This window comes from Cyprinodon tularosa, unplaced genomic scaffold, assembly GCF_016077235.1.
Source record: "Cyprinodon tularosa strain WSP-4 unplaced genomic scaffold, ASM1607723v1 ctg75, whole genome shotgun sequence".
Classification (NCBI taxonomy): domain Eukaryota; kingdom Metazoa; phylum Chordata; class Actinopteri; order Cyprinodontiformes; family Cyprinodontidae; genus Cyprinodon; species Cyprinodon tularosa.
This window is the reverse complement of record NW_024039507.1, coordinates 888,838-905,522: the sequence shown is the minus strand read 5'-3', so window position 1 is coordinate 905,522 and position 16,685 is coordinate 888,838. Positions and strand designations below refer to the sequence as shown.

General features: G+C 40.1%; 1 protein-coding gene across 2 annotated transcripts; it reads right to left on the bottom strand.

Annotated features, from left to right (window-relative positions):
- Window positions 1-580: 580 nt before the first annotated feature.
- On the bottom strand, window positions 581-11,803 carry tfap4 (transcription factor AP-4 (activating enhancer binding protein 4)). Of its 2 annotated transcripts, none has more exons than XM_038270064.1 (7): window positions 11,411-11,803; window positions 8,525-8,690; window positions 7,468-7,572; window positions 7,206-7,376; window positions 6,968-7,111; window positions 3,601-3,768; window positions 581-3,492 (listed from the first exon to the last, which is right to left on the bottom strand). In XM_038270064.1, the coding sequence occupies exons 1-7, from the start codon at window positions 11,497-11,499 to the stop codon at window positions 3,340-3,342; spliced, it is 996 nt and encodes a 331-aa protein (XP_038125992.1). In that variant the 5' UTR covers window positions 11,500-11,803; the 3' UTR covers window positions 581-3,339. The 2 variants fall into 2 exon arrangements, with proteins under 2 accessions (XP_038125992.1, XP_038125993.1); XM_038270065.1 differs by having other exon boundaries at window positions 7,474-7,572; window positions 11,411-11,801.
- Between the last annotated feature and the right edge of the window lie 4,882 nt (window positions 11,804-16,685).

Below are 16,685 nucleotides of genomic sequence, written 5' to 3'. Positions count from 1 at the left end.
GACCCAGGGGACGACCCCGGGGCCAGTAGAGAGACTGATGGAGCGCCTCTGGCTTCCCCAAGCAGAGCTGGAGGTGTCTGGGGAGAGGGAAGTGTTGGCGTCTGCTGCCTCCATGAACAGGTCGCAGATAAAACAGACGACTGATACATTCATCTGATACATTTAAATTCATTTTAGCACCAAGTGTGATTTACAATACTTATTGTTTAGCCATTTAAATAATCTACTTGAAGGATGTTTTTTTTCCTCCATTCATCATTCAATGAAGATAAGGTTATGATTAATAATCATTCAACACTTCCAATAAGGGTGGAAACAAGGGACTTTGGTTAATGCATGTAAGGAAATGACAAAAGATGCCACCCACTCCCCCCGTTGAGTATGTTAACTGACACAAAGAAGCTGGTCAGTCTTTATTTAGCAAAGAATAAGGGAGGGAGGCGTGTCCCCAGTTCACCCACCAATCGGGGGCGGACACTTAGGCTTTATAAGCCTGATGGACACAAACTGAACCAGTCGATGGTTCCTTAATGACCGATCATTTAAGGGAACAAAAGAAAACAGACATACACGAGCCAAATGTTTAAAAAACAAAGTACAAACTTTATTATTCTGTCTTTACAAAGGCACAAGCCTCTTTACCCCCGAAACATAAAAAAAACAAAAAAAAGGAAAACAAACAAATGTAATAGCTTTTTGATGATCATATGCATTAACCGGTTTAACAAAGTATGAATGGGGAACAAAAATAGAAAAAAAAAAACAAGAGGAAAAAACAAAGCTGCAAACTGAAAAACAGATACAATACATAAACAAGAGGATAAAAGATGCGAAACAATGGGAAGGGTCAACTGATAAATGGAGGACTCACATGAAGGAGTTGGGGATACACAGCTGTGCAGTTTTCTCACTCATAACCTAAAGAGCGCCAGCTGAACAGAGCCCCCTTTACACAGAAAAAGAGGCAAACTCCCGTATATTACAGTAAGTGCTTTGTAATCTTCGCCCTACTAATCTGACATGCCCACATTATAGATTTGTAACGCAAAACACAGATTAAAGACAGACGCATGGAGAGTAACCGATTCTGAGATCCAGCAGGAAAACTTTCCAAAGCAGATGCTGGGAGGAACCGGACCATCCCTCAGTCCTATAACAACAACAGACCCAACATCAACAGGTTTAAAGGGGACTTCCCATCACATAAATCATGACAAGGAGTGTTTACCTCGCCGTCTGCCCAGCAGCTCAAAGCTCAATCTTTGCATGGTCACCTCCAAAAGCTGAGATCCAACATTTTATCTGATTTATTTATTTTTTATTATTATTCTGAAGGATCACAGGAAACCTTTACTATTTTTTCTATGGAATGTGTTTAATCGAAGTTTTGTTTTTTTCTCCCCCATATATTTCACACGAAGGATGCAAGAGCTTTCATATCGACACAAACGGCGCTTTGCAAAAGTATCCACAAGCTTCCATTTAGTTAGTTAGGACTTTATATGATAGACCAACAAAGAGTAGTAAGTAACTATAGTGAAAGGAAAAGCAGAACTGGTGTGAGACGGGTTTGCAGAGCACCTATAGAGACTGAGAAAGGATTTGAGACTGAGATGAAGGTTCAGGATCAGAGTCCAGGCCCAAATTCAATTAAGAATCAGTGGCAAACATTACATTATACCATGGGAATGTTTCGTTTCTTCTTCCTGCAGCAGAATCTTAATAAGAGTAAATTAAATGGAGCAAAACACAGGTAAAAAAGATTGTTTTTCCTTTCTGCTTCACATCTATCCACTACTTTGTGTTGGTCTAGCTCATTAAAGTCTGCCACCCTTAAGGTTAAGAGAACTTTAGCAAGGAACTGTATATCCAAACATGTCGACATACATAATTGTAGGGAAAACATATTTAAAGAAACCCTAATAACTGGGAATACGTGTAATGACATGGCTGGTGCTTAGGAGCCGGATTGCAGAGGTGACCAGTTGCCACCAAACGAAGTGTCCGGATTTTTCTCTGGAGCTGTGTGGAAAAGATGGCCTCCCTGCAGCCAACAATAAGGTCTCATAATAAGGCAAGCTGCAGCCCCTCTCTTGGCTACAGTTCAGTCATTATTACATTATCAGGGAAATAGGAAAAAATGCAGAACAACTACGTACGGATATTAGGAAATGCATAGAATACATGTAGTAAATCCAGTCTCCCCCAGTGAACGACACTATAACAAACTCTCTCTGCATTTTCCCCAAATTTCATCACACTCTCCTTTGACATTTACCCTAAAATGAATCGTGCTCTTAGGATCGAGCAAATAAAATGATTGTTTTCATCCTTTTTGTATCAACAAGTCAGACATCTCAAGGCTAAAGTGTTGAAGCTTCCGACTGCCAGAGTCCTGGTCACCACTAAGCCTTGCTGCCTTAAAACTCTCAGACACAAACTCCTAAAAAGAACTCAACATGGATTAGCTTAAATAACCAGGTCAGGTGCTTTCATACTCAAAAGGGGAGGATGCTTATAGTGAAAGGTAGAAGAGGAAAAAAGATGTGGGATTACTGGGATCCCAGCCCAGCAAAAGAAAAAAAAAATTAACAAAACTGGAGTTGTGAACCAGTAAGTGCACTCTCTTATCATATGAGCACCAGTCAGCCTTTAAAACAGCTTTTCGATATATATATTTAACTTTTAGTAGAGACTTGAAGAGAAAAACATGAATGTTTTGACTTAAGAGCAATAAAAACAGCGAGGAACTTTTAGGACAGTCTTGCAAGCTCACAGTGTCTTTGCAAACAGCTCGTCGGTTCTCTAGCCAAGCTGTTTGAAAGGGCATCCATCTTCATAATAATCACGCTTAGATGAAAGGTGCTGGCGTCACACCAGTGTGCCTCCTTCCCGCTGCTCTGAACAGTCAAACGGCTTCCAGCACCAGGAGGACAGTCCGACGGCTACTGGAGATGATTATTGGGCGTTTGAAACTCCAGTTTCCAGTTTGACAGAGTCTATAAAAATCAGTCGTAGTTTTAATAATATTTCCATAGATTCGTGGAGGAAAAAAAAAAGTTTTTGTAAGTGAGTAAAAGAGCAGAGGCTGGAAGTAAGCGAAAAATGAGAATCAATGGGTATGTGTGTGGTTTCAGGTGCCTATTATAGTAAAAACTGCAGAAGAGAGAGAAAGACGGAAAAATAAGTCAGAATGAGTGCTTTAGTCCGACTACAGGGCTGATTTTTGTCCACAGAACAAGAGTGCTGTGGGCTTGTAGTCTCCCTCATCCCTGGTTAGCTTCCGGGCCCTTTCTGTGTGAGTGTGTGCGTTTATGAAGCTGTATACGGTACACCAGCTCATGGCAGCGAACAGTCGTCAGGGCCGTCGCTGTTCGAGGCCGTGTCTGAGCCAGCCACGTCGGAGAGGACGCGCCCTGAGGTGACAATAACCGCTCTCCTCTGCTCCTCCTCCAAACCCTTCCCCTGGGTGCCCTCAATGTGTTGGATTGCCTGGAAGATGAACAGAAGAGACACACCAAGAGATTAAAACGCCCTCTAGTGGCCAGATGTGGAGATAAAACCCACAGGACTTTAATTGGAGTTTAAACAGCAGCTCACTTGAACAATGGTGTCCAGGTTCTGTCGGGATGTGGACACCGAATTAATAACCGATGATGGGCCCATGGTTACCACGGTAACATGGTGGGGTTGAGGAGTCTGTGCTGGTGCAGGAACGATGACTGTGGCATGGTGTGTGGGTGCAGGAGGGGTAGCAGGAGCCAACACCTGAGGGAATAAACACATACATTATTCTAACAATCTCACAATGCATAAAGAAAAAAAATTCCAATACAGTCACTAAGGAAATATACATTTATATTTCAAAATAGCTTTACTTCAATTTTAAGGTTTACCGTAAATCCATACATGTACCATTTTTAGATTATAAACCTAAAAATTCTTATGTTTGCAAAAATCCCTCAAAAGATTCAGTAAATTTGTTATTGGTCATCATTCAGGAAAATATTATTACAAAATTTCTAAAATGTTTGCCACACAGTCATCTTATTGAAATACTTACATATTCATTTAATTTCATTTCTAGTTTAGCATTTAAAATATTCTTAAATCTCTAACGTTCTGCTCTCTCTGCTTTTTCTCATAGCTTTTACTCGTCTGTTTCTGTTTGGCTGTGACGCCATAATTGGAGAGAAATATCAGCTGTCCTGCTGCCGTCAACACCTTTGTTTATAGATGTTGGAGATCGGCCTGTTTTTCAGTGTGATCCTGTTTCTCTGACTGTGACTGGCTGGAGATCCCCTCTTGATCCTCTGACATCGGAGCTGGCTCGGTGCTCGTCTGCCTGGCTGTGCGTTTGCTGGACGGGGCCGCCTTTTACAGTTGCTTTTCTATCTGCTTCTGTCTCCTTGAACCCCAGTCGGCCTCGGCAGATGGCCGCTCACACCGAGCCTGGTTGTGCTGGAGGTTCTTCCCGTTAAAAGGGAGTTTTTCCTCTCCACTGTCGCTACAAGCATGCTTAGTGTGAGGGATTGCATTTGAGTCAATGAGTTGAAGCAATCAACTGGTTTTCCTTAGATGGAAAACTTTGAATCAATTTGACTGTATGATCTGGTGAACTATAGAGTGCCTTGAGATGACACGTGTTGTGAATTGGCGCTATATAGATAAATTGAATTGAATTAAATATTTGTATGCATTCATTTACACCGCCAGTCACTAAAACTGAGACCCCCTGATAAAAATGTATATAAAAGCCCTAAAATAAAATAAAAGAAAAAATGGCTCCCGTAGAGATTTGCCACCTCACTGCAATTCTCCAACAGCAAGCTTAGCAGTTTCCCCCCTTTCTTAATGAGCTCCATGTTGTACATACTGGCAAGACACACTTAGTTCCTAGAGATGAAAATAAACTATTTAAACATCACTTTTTTGATATACTGAGTTTTTTTTTCTTAAAGCCCTTTCCTGACCTTTTAAAATGAGTCTTTCCCCATTTTGAACAACCCCCCAAAAATGTTGATTTTTTACCAACAGTGTTCTATTGTAGCTGGGACAAAGAACCTATTTTATGGTAAAAGTGTTGTTGCTGAATTTATACATAATGGTTTTCTATTAGATTTTTTAAATTTACATAATATATAATAAAACATATCTCCTGCAGACTATAGTGCTTCTTTTCCTGCTCAGATTGTCAGAGTAAAAGTGACAGCAGATAGAGAGGGCGCGGATGTTGTGAGCTCAACAACATGAGCCTGATGACATGATGCTAATGTTACAGCATAAACTCGCCAAAAAAAAATGATTTAAGGGTTAAAGATGATAGCTTTTAATACCTGCATAAACAGAACTACACCATCCTTTTAATTGAACTTGTTAAAATGATAAACAACAAACACCAGTTTTATCTAAGTGATCTGGGCTTTACTGTTCTGTGGGGGGGAAACAGTTACGGGCCTTTAAATAAGCCTATTCTAAGGTTAGTTTTTTCCTCATCCTTTCAAGAAACATTTTTCTGTTTGCAATAAGTGGCAACAAAAAGGGTCAACATTGTGACGTCTTTCATCAGAGAGTTGTGATGCTTTGTGGCTCTAAACTCCCTGGATTTGGTTTCTCTTTTTCAACTTACCGGTAACTAAAAAGGATTGACCATTTTTAGAACATCATCAACCCAGGTTACTGTGTTTTAAGGCCAATTTATGCTTCCGTCAAATCTGTCTCTGTGCGTGACCACGCCCCCCGTGCAGAGGTTCTGCAACCGCCGCCGCGCACCAAAAAAAAAAATAAAATCCTGACTACGCGTCTGACGGCCCCAAACCCGTACAGACCACAAGTGGAAGTGCGCAGACAAAAAGCAGCTGTGATTGGTCCTTGTTATGCCTTTCATGCGGTCTGTGTGGTCGTCCTTCTCGACTCGGTGCCGGGGTGCGCCATTTTTAAAAACCGAGAAACAACAACAATGGACAACTACAATGAAAGGTTAATCGAGGAGGATCGGAAGGACAATCCGTGGAAGTCCTTGCGAGTTCTCGAATAGGCTCCCCTTTGCGCTTTGACAGGAAACTGCTGTCCGTCCCTAGAAATTCCAGACCGACGGTGCAGAAGAATACCAGCAAAACTGGTTGTCGACCAGACGCAATCGACATTTGACTTGGTGCCCTTTAGTCACCAAGTTGGGTCTGATCTTGCACTCTGTTTAAAGCCTCCAATTGCTAAAGATGCTGTTAGCTCTTTCAGAGATCCACTACAAATTATTCCTAATTTTGAATGTGTGTATTTCATCGATGATTTAATATCCCCGGTGGTCTGTGTGGTTGAACTTGTGCACCATGTTTGGTAACCCTGCACTGACTTAACTGAATAGGTACCTTCATTAAAAATCTAAAACGTGTTATAAAAGCTGCAGTTAGAATCGTATGCGTCCTCTACAACAGCTCTTAGTAACATTGGATAAAAGTGATTAAAACCAAACGATAGTTTTAAATATAGTTAGAATGACAAATGCAAGAGTTTTTCTTGCCATAACCTTAGAAATTCTACTTTTTTCCCACATTATTTTCTACAAACAAACATCCTATAGAAGAAATCAGCTTTTTGCAAAGTTTTATGTACCTTTTAAAACCTCAAAACATGGTTAAAACTATACTTCCTTAATTGGCAACAGATTTCCTATGGCACATATCTATCAGACATTGTTTGGTTTAAAAAAAAAAATTCTTTAGATGGACTGTGTGAAAAAGTCAGACCCAGATAAATTAAACATTTTAGGGGAAAATATGCATCGTTTCTTCAATTTTTTTTCTTCATTTTTTAAATAAACTGATATATCTATAAGCTTTCCCATAAAACTGCTTCACTATAGGCTGGAGGCTCATTTTGTGATGATTAAATAAAGCAGATACTGAAAGTTAGATTTAGTGAGCAAAGATGCTGAATGTTCTATAAGCCAGAATGAGATGGATTCTACCTGAGGGCTGTGTGCTGGAGTGATGTCTCTCTCTAGCTGCTTCGGCAGACGAACAAGACCTGGCGTCTGGACTTGCTGCTCCTGGACCAGCTGGGTGATGGCCTTCAGCTTCTCTGGGTACATCTGAGCATCCATGGAGCGCATCTGCCCAACGAGGACACGGCGGGAAAAATCCAGGTCAGTTTCCGCACTGAAAGCTTATGAAAATGTGTGTTTTTTTCCTCCGCTCTACTGTTACCTGATCCTCCAGCATCATTCTGACTGTACGCTCCTTTTCCAGCTGCTGCCTCAGCTCAATCATCTCCCTCCTCAGGTCTTCAGTCTTTTCCTCCTCCAGAATGTCTGGTGAGCCGATGCCTTCGTCTTTCTCCTCTGCACGTCTTCTCTTCGGGGAAGAACCGCTTAGCTCCTGGAGAACACAACCAAAAGGTTAAGATATGTGGCTTAAAAGCACTAAAACCTGAACAGACGTTTGGGCAGATTCATGCAGACCGCTTTACCTGTACCTGAATGATTCGTTTGAGCTGACTGTTCTGCTGCAATAGCCGCGTCTTCTCCTGCTCCAAAGTGAAGATGTACTCAGCTGTTTGTTGCAGGATTGCTGCCTGAAAAACAACACAGCTCATTTATAACAGCAAGTTATCCCTTTTCGCTTTAAACCAGCAATGTATTCTATTTGGACTTAAAATCGATTGTTTAAGCGTTGTCACCAGTTTTCAATTTGATTAACATCAGGACTTTAACTCATTCTAGAACTTAAAAAACCACAGTGAAGGATGACTCAGTCTTAATTCCCCTCTATCTATATTCCTATAAACTCTGACGAGCTGATCCTTAAATGACAAGACTCCCACTGCATTATCCAGCCACCACCATGTCTTGTATTGGGAAGTTGCTGTTCAGTGCTACATTTGCCAGTCTACATCTCATCTGATTAGAGCATCTTGACAGGACTTTTTATAGTAGTGGTTTCTTTCTTCTCAATTTCAGCACCCTAAATAAAAATATTCTCCCACCTGTGCTTTTTATGCTTGAAGCTCCCCAGAAAAGGGATGTCCAACATACCTGCTTCTCTGTTTAGTGCTCTCCTTGCATATGGTTCCTAATAGTGACCACCGTCATTCGCTAATTTTGTCTTTTTGTTATTTCGAGAATAAAGCTGCAACATTATAGGAATAAAGTAGTAACATTACAAGAATAAAAAGTCTCATAATGTTACGACTTTATTCTTGTAATATCATGTCTTAATTCACACAATTTTACAACGTTATTCTATAAAAAAACAAACAAAAAAAAACTAACCTAATACTCTAACACTGTCGTAGTTTGTTTCCTAACTTCTAATCATCAGAATTAAGCTCTTGATTTAAAATAAAGACTTAATTTTCATAAAACCTGTGACAGGAGGACATTAAATGGGGACATGCCTCTGCCTCGCTATGTTGTAGTTGTTGTTCTTTATAATCAAAACGATAAAAAATACAATTTAAACTAAAATAAGCACCTTTTACAAGGTAAAGCTCATCACCGAATTCAAACCCACAGTTTGTGACCCACCTTGCTCAGCTTCTCCCCATCACTGTGTGGGATGAGTGTTTTCAGTGACTGGAATCCAGCGTTGATGCTCTGCATACGCCGACGCTCATTGCTGTTGGCGATCTCTCGCCGAATTCGCCTCTCTTGATCCCGGGCTGTTTCTGGGGTCAGAGGAATGTTGGCCAGACTGAGGGGGAAACAAGGGGGAGCAAATCTGTTAGTTGATAATGAATTGTGAGCTCAGAGGAAAGCTTCAGCTGTTTCACTTCAGCAGTGACACTTTCTATACAGCAACTACTATCATGCACTTATTATTTGCACTTTTACTCACTCTTTTACCATATCTTTCATTCAAAGTGCCTCCCTGGAGTTTGAAATACAGGCATACTTTGCACTTGCATTAATTATATTTATCATAAAATAAACATTTGTAATAACATAGCTGTTTTGTGTTTATATCAATTGCGCTACAAGCAGCATTCATGCAATGTATGCATTTCAACAGTAGAATATGTTCAGAGGTTGAAATGGCCAAATGAGGCTTTGTATGTCCTAGGCTTTCATATAGAGGTAATTCTAAGAGTGCTTCCTGCAACATCCTCTGCTTCCATCTCTGTATCGCCTGCCAAGCTCTTAGCTCTACTGACTCAGCTGGCTCAGCGCAAACATCACAAACTGTTGTGCAGACACAGATGAGAAAACTGTGCATGTGTGTTGAGTGTGAAGATGCACAGACTCCAAGCATCACTGCAACACTGCCAAAACCAACCTTTACCTTTTCTAATGTTGAAATATTAGAGGAGCAGAACCTGACAATCAAATAATTATTGGAATGACTGAGTTGTTGACGTAATAATTAACGCCCTAATCAGTTCACTGGACTGTAAACAGGTGTGTTGCAGATTATGTACACAGAAACCACATCTGCATGAAGAGCAAAACAAAAAGGCATAAAGAGAAATCATATTCTATTACCTGCATTCATTTTACTCTTTCACATTTGGCTGCAGAGCCAGAGCCACTTTAGCTGGTAATATAGGCAATCTATCTAGCATTGTGGCTCTAAATAAGCATCAATCAGGCCTTTTTTTAAGCTAATACTGATTTAAAATAAAACAGAACAATGTGCATCAGAGTACCCTCCCTGAAATAAAAGAAATAAAATTTGATTTTTACCCAATGAACAAATCAAGAAAGATGCAGGTTTATGTTTTTAGAGCTCCAAACCGAATGGAGTAGTTAAGGATGAAAAAAAAAACCATCTGTTAATTATCTGATTTACAGATCAAAAATCAGAATTAAAGTAAGACCGGCTTACTTTCATATATGGCAGACTGCTGGGTTCAAACTCTAGAGACATATGTATAAAAACAAAACAAAAAATGTGTGCATCTTTATGTAATGATATTGTACTTTGCAGATAATATCCAACAAGCTATAAATAATAGAAAATAAAAATACATTCACAATTCACGGATCTGCGTTAGCAAGTAATCACAAAGTGCTTTACAAATACTGGCTTTGGAGAATGGCTACAAAATCTCTCTGCATGTCAATAGAAAATATATTGTTGTTCTAAAGGCTTTAGGAAAAGGTAATATGATTGCTAATTAATCAGAAATTATATGAAAAAAAATCTAGGACATAAAAGGACCCATTCTTACATTATGAATAAACACCCTAGATTAAAATGTAAATTATATAAATAACCCAAATGTAATATCACATTAATTTTATATCATTAACATATTTGATCAAATGTATGTATTCTGAACCTATTTATGTCTTCAGTAAGCGATTATACACGGTAGCTGTTTCATTTGATACCTGCTGACCCACTATCAGCTGACTGGTGGTAGAATTAGAGCGAATAGATAAAGGACTACATTTCCCAGAGTACCCTTGCGAGAACAGCCGTCGCAGCAGCACCGAACAGCAGAAGATCCCTCCGCCTCCTTCTCCAAACAGGGCTGCGGACGTATCGACGGGCCTTCCGCGACACACACACCCCCCTTATTAATAACGCAACTTTCAATATTCCTGCCTCCCCCCTTGAACGCTAAATGTCCAGTTACCGAACATGTGTTCAGTAATATTTGTAAAAGCAGAAAGAAGACACCCCCCCCTTCTTTGCCGCGGAGCCCTACAGCACCTCGGTGCTCCGACTTTTTTCATGTCCTCCGCCATTACAACAATGCGGCAGGCAGCATGGCAGAGGTGCGGGATGAAAAGACGCAATGGATGTCGCTCCGCGGCGCTAGCAAACCGCATAGAAACTCGAAACATTTAACCACAACCTATAATAAAAGTAAACGCTAAACAAGCAACTCACGTTTTACATAAAAAGAAAACAATATATAATAGAACGGGAGACTAAATAGACCCCCCCCCCATCACTTTTAGCTGAAGCCACAAGCATGGCCGCACTACCCACAATAACTTCGGCTCCCTTTCAACAAATCACCTCCCTCTACAAACGTGTGCAGACCCTTTCAAGGACAACAATACTTCACAGTGAAATATTCCCCTTTCCTATGCAAATTGCAGCAGCCATATGAGAGATAATATACAGATAAATAGATGTGGGATGTGCTCTGGAGCGGAGCAGCAGCGTGGTGTGCACAGAACCACGTGGTTAATGTTTGTTAGGCATAAAATACATCCCATTTTGTACAAAACGAGCGAAATACAATGCAAGAGACGTTGCACTCGCAGCACGAGACCCCGATGCGCTCATCTGCAGCATAACACCGGTGTTTAGTGTTAATTAGCGCCCGCAGCTCCCCCCGTGAGCGGGTGGTGTACACAATAACAGATCAGATCAAACATGTTGCCTCAGATCAGCGCATGGACAGCTTTTACATTTATAATCTGACTGAATGGAGCGCGTGTGGTTTGTATACACACCTACAAAGACCACCAATCACTTCTTTCTCCGTTTTCCTGAAATGTTGCAGCGGGGGCACCTTCTGAGCTGAAACCATGAAATACTCCATGCTTGCTTCTCGCCAGTTTGCCCCCCTTCTCCAAAAAAAAATAAAAAATAAAATAAAACACAAAAAAAGGCAGTCTCCTTAGATGAAAGGGAACAGCTGATAAAAATCCCGTGATCCTGAAAGTAAATCCGGATCCCTCGTCCGTTTATTGTAGTTCTTTTTTAGGAGTTGTAATGTTACTGGGCTTCCAGCTGATGGGGTTCCCTCGTTGTGTGTGGCGCTCTACCTCTCCGTCTCCCTCCCCTTTGCTTTCTCCCTCTGCATGACCGTGTCTCTGTGTCTGTGTGTGTGTGTTAGTGTGTGTGCAGCTGATCGGATTGCTTTCAAGGCGGGAAACAGCTGGTAGGAGTCACACACCGCACCACCAAACGCCTCCTTCCGCAGAGAGGCGGGGGGGCTGCGTGTAAACAAAGGACTATTTGGCGCACAGAGACATAGAAACATATAATTTAATTGCGCAGAATAAACTGTAAAAAACAATCAGTCGTTGGTTATTGGAAAAAAAAAAGTGACTCTACACACGGACGGTTCTAGACAGGGGCCAACGGGGGGTAGTGCCCCTATACTGACGAAATAATACTTAAAAGAAATTCTAATGATGATATGCGCTGGAACAGACATGGTTACAAATGGGTCGTTTGAATCTATTTCATTTTTATCTTTACAAATTATGTTTTATTAATTATTTAAAAACAATAATGGTATTCAGTGGTATTGATCCCATTTTTCATCTGCAAATTTTTATTTTCCCACAACAAATAGAGAAAAATATACTAAAATTTTAACAGCTACATTTATCAGTTTTTTTTTTTGTTCTAATTCAGATTTGATAGAAAATGGTAATTTTAACTTAAATGAAGTAAAAAAATATATGTAAAATTCCTAAATTATAAATCTATGTTGAACCCATTAGAAATATATTTTTTATTAAACCTAAGCTCTCTTAATATATTTGAATCCCTTGTCCTGTTTTTCATTTCATGCTTTTCTGTGCCCCCATGATCCCCCGGTGCACTGACTCTAAATACAAACAGCAAACTGAATTCAGTCAATTAAATAATCATAACTTGGCATAATTTATTTAAACTTTCATTTATATTTTCTAGTGAGCAATTGTACTACTTAAACAGATGAGTTACATACCTATACTCAGGCCAGCTCTGTGATTGGATGCCCTCTGGACTGCAGGAGGTGGGAAACAAAAGGATCCTACCTAAATGAATATCTCTGTTGGATAATGATTCCCACCCCATGCATGAAACTGCTGCAGAACTGGACAGCTCCTTCAGTAACAGACTGCTGCACCCTAAATGCACCAGGGTTTCACGGTCTTGGATCCGTTATGTTTTACTTTGCTCCATGTTTTCTAGTTTTTTATTATTTTGTTGTATTTTCTAGATATGTTTGGGTTCTTAGGTTTTTATTTGTTGCCCTTTTGTGTTGGTCTCCTTTTCCCTAGCTCCGCCCTAAACTCTCTTCACTCTCTCCCTGCTCTCTTCACACCTGCTCCCAATCAGCTCGTCAGTCCTCTCTTTGTATAGTCGGCCATAAATATTCTCCTTGTGTAGTTCCTCAGTGCCGGTTCCTTGTCTTACTTCATCTAACCTCGTCTCTTCTTGCCTTTCCCTGACTCCATGTGCCCTTTTCCCCTGATGTTTCCATGGTTATGCTTTGTTTTACATGTTTCATGTTGGATTTTTGGATTCCTGCCTCTGTTACCTGTGTTTATTCAATTAAATCTTCAAGAAACTCACCCCTGCCTCAACGCCTCTGCATTTGGGTCCAAAAACCACAACCAAACTTTAATAGAGGAGAGACAAGGAACCAGCACTGAGGAACTGCACAAGAAGAGTATTTATGGTAGACTTAACAAAGAGAGGACTGATGAGCTGATTGGGAGCAGGTGTGAAGAGAGCAGTCTAGGAAGGAGCTAGGGAAAAAGGAGACCGACACAAGAGGGCAACAAATAAAAACCTAAGAACTCAAACATATCCAGAAAATACAACAAAATAATAAAACTAGAAAACATGAAGCAAAGTAAAACATAACAGAACCAAGACCGTGACACAGGGAGCGTTATCACAGATCCTTCCTCCCAGCAGCGGTAAGACTTTATAACATCACTGTTCCCAACAACCTCAATAAGCTGTTACATTAATTTTGCACAGTTTCTATTTTGTTAGGTAAATAACATACTGCTGTCATTTTGCACATCTCTAGTTAAAACACTTTACAGTACAGTATTTTATTTGTTTACCTTAGGTCCACATTTGTGTGAGAATTTTTTTCTATAATCTTTTTGCTGCTGTAAACACAAGAATCTTCCCATTGTGGGACAATAAAGGGATTTTCTATTGTATTCTATCCTTTTTTAAAGCATTTAAACGTACTTTACATCAAGGTTCATTCTTTACCTTGAAAATTTTATTGATTTTATATTTTTTTAAAAAGCAAATATCTTATGCCTTACAAAATTGTCTTAAAAAAAACGTCTTAAAACTATTATAATGATGTATCATGTAATTTATTTTTTTATAAACATTTATAAACAAAGCATTGTTAAGATGTCTTGGTCATTAAGGGGGGAGGCGTTTGTTTAGTCCTAAAATTTTAGAACATGTTAGTAAAACATAATACTTTTAATACAATAGTTATGTTACAAAGGAGCCCTTAACAAGCACTGAGTGTTGGTTGCACCAGATGACCATGTATGCTAAACCCTGGCTTGGCTGGAGGTTTCTTCCACATTATAGGGAAGGTTTCCTTACCACTGTCACCACATGCATGATAGGCATGAAAGATTTCTATAGTTATTGGAACAGTGAAAGCAACACTTTTTCCTCATCCATAAGGAGTGGATGTAGCAAGGCAATCATCCATTGCAATTTGCTGTATGTATTTAATAAATTAAACTTGACTGCACTGTTTTAAATCTATTTAAAAAAAATATATTTTCCTTGTATCAATGTTGTGAACGGCTCATTAGGTGACTTAATTTGCCATAATTTGCCTAATCAAAAATTAATAGAAAAAAAAAACTGAAATATCTGTAGTAACCTTTACAATTTTCATTGAATTTGTGAATATGGGATTGTCTAATATATTGAGATGCCTTTGAGTATTCCAAAGTATATAATTCAGTAATAATTCTCAGTATTTCTTTAAATGATCGATTAATGTGAGCAAATGATATTAAAAATGATATAAATGTTATCTCTTTAAATAATTAAAATTTAATGCAGTCTATATGTTGAACTGTGGCACTCTTTGAGCTCCAAGCACCTGCGCCCAGCAAATAAAGAGCGGGAGCAGCCTCTGCAGGGGCGGACACTCCAACAGCTGCGATAAGTGATCAGCAGCGATCAGCTGACCAGCTGGCAGCGCTGCACAGCAACAGAGCACCAAACGGAGGGCTTTTAGGGACACGCTGCTGCATGCTGGCTGACACACTCTGCACAGGCTGTATGCTGATCAGGTGGGAGGGTATACCAACCTGATTTAATAGGTTCATCAGATGCAAGGACAAGCACCAATTCAGTGCTGAAAGCATGAAAGGCTGTCTTCAAATTCAAGCAGAGCAAAAAACTGAGATAAAACACAGGATTCAAAAATTCAGGTCAATTTATTTTATTTATTTAGTGACAGTTCACAACACGGGTCTGCGCTGTGGTACAGTGTGTAGCACTGCTGTTTGCAGCAAGAAGGTTCTTGGATCGATTCCTGGTCTGGGCAGGGGCGGAGTTAGATGTACGATTTTCGGGGCGATTTTCCAGTCGTGCGAGAATCTTTCAGCCTGATCGTGCGTCGTGTAGTGTAAAGGGGATCAGCCTCTCACGACCACCTCCCGATCAGGAATCATGGGCAAATCGCTCAGTGGGCATGCGCAGACAAGGTTTCCTCTTCTTCTTCCTCTCAGATGTAAATACAGAAGCATGGCTGGGATGCAATGTGTGAAATGCAGTTCTGTCTGTAAAATTGACAGACCATAGTAGCAACGTTTGCTCAGCCATGTCTTTTTTCTAAATACTTCGTCGCCTTTTCTTTTTAGGGCTTTCAGCACAAAATTGCACAAATTGATAAGGCAGCACGTTTCACTCTAGTGAGCTTCATATTCCTCTTCTACTCGTTTGGCTTCCGGATAGACGAGTCAGAGCAGCTCCATCTCAATGCGGAGCTGAGTCCGACATGCTTTTTAGTCGTACAGTGTAATCAGGTAGATCGTATGAGAACTTCGTGCTGCACATCGTTAGCTGTGAGCAGTAGTTGCATGCAACGACTGAAAAAAATCACACAGTGTACGCCCGGCTTTAGCCAATCATTGGCCACCCCTACCATTTTTTCCCTCTCTAATACAGATGGTGGCAGCAATAATACTCAAGTGGAAAATTCATTTAAATTTTCCATATATTACTTACTATTTTTTCATGTATTCAAAATTTCTTGACAACAAAAAATATAAATTTTATGCCAAATAATTATTAATAAAAGTAGGTAAGTAATAACGACGGAAAAGATGTTCGCCCCAGAACTCAAATCTGAAAGTATTTTATCCACTATACCTTTTATCTGGAAAGCACGGAGGTTTAAATATATGCATCTATTCTTTGCAAAGGCTGTTGGAAAGTATAGTTAGATTATAGTTATACTTTGGCTTGACCCTCAGGTTCTGGCACCTATCAACTTTCGGCGACCCCTCAGTGTACATTGATTATTGCCTGGCCACCCTTTTAAAAATGTTCTGGCTACCTCTCTGGGTCCCGGTTCTTTCTGCATGGAGTTTGCATGTTCTCCCTGTGCATGCATGGCTTCTCTCCCGGTATTCCGGTTTCCTCCCAAAGTCCAAAAACATGACATGAGGTGTGAGTGTGAATAGTATTTTGTCTGTGTTGCCCTGCGCTGGACTGGCGATACTGCGCATCTAGCCCTTTGACAGCTGTAGTGAGTCACCAGCACCGCTCACCAGACCCCAGCAGGGATAGGCGATCCGGAAAATGGATGGATGGACAGTTTACAACATGTTTGAAGTTTTCTGTCTAAGAACAACCAGTAAAGTAAGCAAAGAAAAACAGAAAAAAAGTAAGAAAATTAAAACTATTGTTCTAAATCCTTTGAATAAAATGACCTCTGTTCGCTTTCTGCTCAAAGGACTGCTTTCTATTTAAATTTATTATTTTTTTATCAAGGCT

Excerpts from the sequence above, each read along its gene's own strand:
- tfap4 (XM_038270064.1), bottom strand. The coding sequence starts at position 11,499 with ATGGAGTATTTCATGGTTTCAGCTCAGAAGGTGCCCCCGCTGCAACAT. Across the intron at positions 7,377-7,467 it reads AACGAATCATTCAGGTACAG|GAGCTAAGCGGTTCTTCCCC; the intron begins GTAAAGCGGTCT and ends TGTGTTCTCCAG. Across the intron at positions 3,493-3,600 it reads ACCTGGACACCATTGTTCAA|GCAATCCAACACATTGAGGG; the intron begins GTGAGCTGCTGT and ends TTCATCTTCCAG.